Below are 6,000 nucleotides of genomic sequence, written 5' to 3' on the forward strand. Positions count from 1 at the left end.
TCAAATTTATTCTTCAAGAGACATTCAGGAAAAAAAAGGAACGGAAAACAAACATTAAATAGTTAATATAGAGTGGGAAAAAACGTTCTAAACCATAATAATAATAAAATAAAACGCTAAGCAAACAATTGACAAAACTTGGGCGCAAATTTTTAAATTTCGGAGGTCATTTACCTCTGATTGTTTATATATATAAAAAATTTTTGAAACAGTCAAAAATTTTCTCATAATTTTGTGAATTTAAAAACTGGATCCTGCTTTCGTGAACGGCGATTCAGTTCAGATGTTTCGTTACGGATCCGTTTTTGTGAAAATAAAATCCTGTCTTGGGGTGAAAAAAAGGTAGGGTGTTTCAAAGAGTTTAGTTCTAAAATTATGAATTAAAGATATTATTTATTTAGTTTTTTAAACGAACAGTTTTATGAAAGGGCCGTTTTCGCAATAAAATATTTTGAAAAACAAGTGTAAAAATGTTCGTTTTACCGATTAAAATAGTCAGGGGCCTGTCCAGATATTTTGTGAAAGGTTCGTTTTTCGTGAAATTGTGAAAAAATTACTCACATTCTTTCAACCAGGGTCCGCTTTTATGAATTTGTGCAAATAGGGTCCGTTATTGCAAAAAAAAATTTTTTTTCAAGGAGTTTTTAAATTGTAAAGATACAAGATTATGCTCAACACTGTAAAATTATAATTAAAAAAATTAAATTTAAAAAAATAAACAACAATTGCTGCTTCTAAATTAGAGATGCAACATACAAATATTTGGTATTTAACCTATACTGCTGAACGCAGAATATTAATTTCGGACGAATATGGAAGAATCGTCTGCGAAAGACAAAACTTAATTCGTTTACATCCATCTTTCTTGTTTTCTGCCCTGGAAAGGGTTCATTCGATTAACAAAATAATAATGAAGATAAACAAATTTGTGAAGGGTCCGATTAAAAGAAAAATCATTTTGTGAAGGGTCCGTTTTTAAGTTAAAATATTTTGTGAAGGGTCCGTTTTTATGAAAAGATATTTTGTGAAGGGTTGTGAGGGGAAATTTCTTCTAAACTGTATAGTGTTGTATAGTTCCCTGATAGTGTTGTGTTCATGGATCCAAATTTCTCAAATAATGATCCCAAACACATCACCTAAACAAACATTTAACAAAAAAGTTTTAAAGCTCTACGAACCGCTTTCGTAAGCAACAAAAAAAACTTTGCATTCTCAATAAATTTTTTTTAATAGATTCAACTATTTTTTTTAAAATTAAGTTCTGAAATTACAGGAGAAATAAAAAACATTATACAAAAGGTGCTGTTTGATTTTTGGAATTTATATGAAATCATATATGATACTGATAAAATAATAGATGCGTATTAAGTGAATTATATGATAGAATAGGAAAAACGAATAGATAAATAACATTCTTAACTACTCAATATAAATCGACTAACTTTCTTTTGAGTTAGAAAAGAGATTTCTTTAGCTTGACTATTTTTGTTCTAATTCAAATAAAATAAACAGGGGTATCACAGAATTTAGACTTTTTGTAATAAGTACTGTTCTAGTGAAATTCTCAAAAATCTACTCATTGTTTTGGGAAAATCAAATCCCGCTTTTGTGAAAAATAACCAAAACCAGTGATCTGTCCAGATTCATTTTTCTTCTTTCTTTTTGTGATTTTGTAAAAATCTACTCAATTTTCTATATCTAATATATTAGTAAAACTCGGATTCTTGTCAGAGGGTTCTTTCTGTTTTTGATAATAATCTAAAAATAAAGGTCCAGTTTTAGTTGGAAGGAAAGGGGGGGGGGAAACATCTTTCTAAGAGTAATGATTTTAAAATTATGAATTGAAGACAATCGGCTTTTTACAATAAAATATTATGTGAAAGGTCCGTTTTAACTATAGTAAATATAGTTAAGTGCCCGTTAGGTCTCCCGAATGTCTTCTAAAATGAGCCCCGAATATAAAAATATTTATTTAAAGCTTTATATCGTTTTGCAGGCATAGTTTTTGGGCCAAAAAATGCAAAACAGACAATTATTAGCTTAAAATTATTAAATATATATATATATATCTTAGCTAAAAATGTAGCTTTGCTTTAAAATTTTTTTTGATATTGTAGATTCAATGGGAAATCAAAACAAATGAAATAGAATAAAGGTAAATTTAAACGCAAAACCTAATTTACTCTACCAAAAAATAAAACATACACTTAGGATACATAACAGGATTCAGAAAATTCACCATTCATACTACCATTCAGAAAATTTCAGAATAAAATTAAAAAAACGCAAAGTGTATAGATATTTACTTTATGTTCTATATCATTTCATGATATTTTTTTTTGAACCAATTTTTGTTTTTTTTTAAAGGCAAAAATAACAGACAATAAGTTATTAAAAAATTAAAGAAAATAAATATATTAAACAAAAAATAGCTTTCCTTTAATAGTTTGAAACTGAAAGTATTAATTTAATGAGGAAATGATTAGAAAAAAATAGAAACCAGAGCATTTTAAATACGAACTCTAATTTTTTCCATCAATAAATAAACTAAATAGGATCTATTCTTCACTGCAATAAATCTTTGACTGATTGAGAAAGCAGTTTCTTAAGGTGCTGGCGGCAGGGTTAACATGATATAAATCAGTTGATTTAAATCATGATTAAAATCACGATTTAAATCACATTTTTAAAAAAATAAAGAAAAGAAAGGAAGAAAAAGAATAGAAAATTATTATTTTTAAAAAATTATTCATTTTAAGCAATGGATTTTTTTTTTTTTTTTTTTTTTTTGAATCAAGTAGAAAATATTTTTATAAATATATTTTAAGGCTGTGATTTTTTTTTAAAATCTGATTCCATTGATAATAAAGGCTTCAAATGATTCCATAATGAAAATAAATAATGAAAATAAATTATGTTTAAAAATGACTAATAAATAAATAAAATTAGAGAAAGTGGAAAAAAGTTAAGTTAAACTGATAAATAATAGTTTTTCCTTCACTGTATTTAAAATAGCTTGAGGGTAATCATCATCATCACCATTGTTGGTATGACAAGCCATGGGGGGCCTTGGCTCCTTTGGAAAATATTTCCAGTCTAGTTCTTCTGCATATAAAACAAAATGGGTATAATTGAAATATGTTTAATACTGGTCATAAAATATTTCAATTAGACCTGTTTAGTTTTTTGTGCCTATTTGAATACCTTAAGTGCTTTCAAGCTAGTGATTTTCAACACTGAAGAAAAACTTGTTCAGTACAGAGAAACTTACACATTTTTATATTTCCTTTATGTATTCTGATCTAAACTAATTTACTCTTGATTGAATATCTAACTTACAAATTGCCTGCCTGTCTATATGTTTTAGGATGTTCAAGTTGAATAAAAATAAGCATGATTTATTTGTTTAGTGATTAGTTCGTAGTAATTAAATATAAAATTTTTTAAACATCTTAGTAGTCTCAGTTAGAAATTTTAACTATTTTAGCTGATTTGTTGATTGTAAATAATATTAAAAATGGTTACTAGTTCCTTATCAGATGATATGGCTAGTAAATATTAAAAAAAAAATAAAAAAAATCTTATTTAAATAAAATATATTTGATTTTAAAAAAAAAAACAAGAATTTTTCTAACCCTGATTGGCAGAGACATACGATACTGTATATGAATGTGGAAAACTAAACTTATTGCAAGGATTAATTCAAAGCTTGAATTACTATATTTCCAATACAAAAATTTTCCTTTTTTATACAGTATTAAGACATACAAACTACATTAACCATCAAAAATTAAGGAGGTTAATCTATTTTTTAGCTAACTTTTTTCACCGTCCCTTTTTTTAATAGAAAATTATTATAAATATACTTATTTAGAATCTAACTATGAAAAACATGACTACAATTACTAATTTATCTTATATGGTAATTAACCTGTGGTTGTGGTAGAATCAACCTTGAATAGTCATTATGTAATCCCTAAAGATATAATTACTTGAATTGAAATGATGGGGGAAATTATCTAATAAGCACACTTTGTCCAAATAAGACATTTTTACAACAAACTGTTTCTTGGTATTGTTTCCAGATTGCTACTTCAAAAGTTTCTGAAATTTCTACTAGATAGCATGATTAAATATTTTTTTGGCTAAAAAAATAAAGAGCGTTGCTATTTGACAGAGACTTTTCTTTTAAATAACTTGCCTGCACAATTTGAAAATATTACTTATCATTAAATTGTTCCAAGCACTTACACTAATATCAATGTGGCTGATTAAATTCAGGTGTTCTTCAATAAACAAATAATATAAAAATAGTAGGAGAAAAACGTTTACTTAAACAATTAAAATTAAGCAATTGAATTAAATTTGTAAAAACAATTGAATTAAATTTTTAAGACTTAAGAAAAAATCGTAAAAGAATCCCTTAAGAATTTATAAATATATCTTATAGTAACATATTAATCTTAAATAGCAATAAGATCCATTCAAATAATATTTTTAAAATGCTAATATAGATATTAATATTTAATTTATAAATATATCATATATTAATATAAATTTTGAATTAAGTTATGGTGTTAGCTTAGATTCAATATTATGAATAGAAGCGTGTTTAATTTTGTTTATTCTTAATCTCAGAATCAAAATATTATTCTATAACAATACATAATTGAATAGTATTGAAATATAAAAACAATAATAATTTGCAAAATAATTACGAGACAATTAAAGGAAATATTTATGATATTTATTAAAAAACTAATTTAGAATAGGAAGTTAAAATTTGCTGTTCTAATATATAATTAATAAATAAATTCATATATTTGTTTAAGAACCTGGATGAAAATATTTTTATGTGAAAATAGTATGTATGAATTGTTTACAGAAAAAAAAGATAATAAAAATTTACATTATGAATGAAGATTGATCATAATTTTTAAAATTTGATATGACAGTACATTTGATGTATTCTAAAAAACATATTGTGTGATAATTTATTTTGGTATAAAGATGTAAATAAAAATAAATGTTGCACATGAGAAAAAATGTTTCAAACTATCCAATTTTTTTTTGTTAGAATTTATCAATAACAGAATTTAGTATTAAAATTTTTAAAAATCGAAGACCGATCAACACACATAAGATCATACCATATTGCTATTAATGCCGGCATCATATAACAGAAAATAGTGGACGCGAGAAAATATATTGTAAGAAAGAAAATAAGAATCGAATCGCTTACCTATGAAAAAACAAAGAAAGGTTTTACGAAATATATCCATTTTTTCAGCTGGATGATTGGCCTTCGAGATGATGACACTATATCTGAATCATTATAATTCTTGAAATTAAGCGCGTCGAATATCCATGGAAGCGTTAAACACAATTTAAAGAAGCGGGTAAAATCACGCGTTGCCTAGCCGGTCGATAAACGACAACAAGAAAGATTCAACAACTTGGCGGAGTGCTACACTGATGCCGGGAGAAACCATCAAAGATACCGCGAACCGGATCTAAATTCTAATACTCCGCCACGAAAAAAAGTTCCATGTTTATTTTTACTATTTTTCAATTTTGAAGGTATTTATATAAAGAAATGTATAAAAAGATGGAATAATTATACTTTTTCTCTTATTTTTCATAATAATAGTTTTAATAATACTCGGTGTTTGAGAATTCTTCGTATCCTTCCGCGAATTCGAAGGTTTCGCTTGAGGACTTCTCGGTTCAATTGTTTATCGCTCATCTGGCATAGTATGTTTCCATTTAGATCATAATGCTGTAATTATGGTAATGAATTTTAGAAAGCAGGTGTTAACTAATGGGGTTAAGGTTTCGAGGAAATGAACTTGAAATCGTAGCTGTCGTGCTTGTGTTGTTAGTAAATAAAATACGATACGAAAGTTAGGTTCTTTTAAAAATATTAAAATCAATTAATTCAGCACATTAGATTTTGATTTTATTTTTCTCTGCATACATCATTTTTATAATAATAACTGA

General features: G+C 26.1%; 1 protein-coding gene across 1 annotated transcript in view; it reads right to left on the reverse strand.

Annotated features, from left to right (window-relative positions):
* The window catches only part of LOC107440672 (inactive tyrosine-protein kinase 7), a 79,223-nt gene extending 73,724 nt beyond the window's left edge, over positions 1–5,499 (reverse strand). Inside the window, exon 1 of the mRNA XM_087165629.1 lies at positions 5,243–5,499. Coding sequence (XP_087021755.1) covers positions 5,243–5,282 — 40 coding nt within the window. The 5' untranslated portion in view covers positions 5,283–5,499. The remainder of the gene's footprint in view (positions 1–5,242) is intronic.
* Positions 5,500–6,000: the final 501 nt, after the last annotated feature.

This window comes from Parasteatoda tepidariorum, chromosome 6 (assembly GCF_982258835.1).
Source record: "Parasteatoda tepidariorum strain Cologne lab strain chromosome 6, Ptep-v5.0, whole genome shotgun sequence".
Lineage (NCBI taxonomy): Eukaryota > Metazoa > Arthropoda > Arachnida > Araneae > Theridiidae > Parasteatoda > Parasteatoda tepidariorum.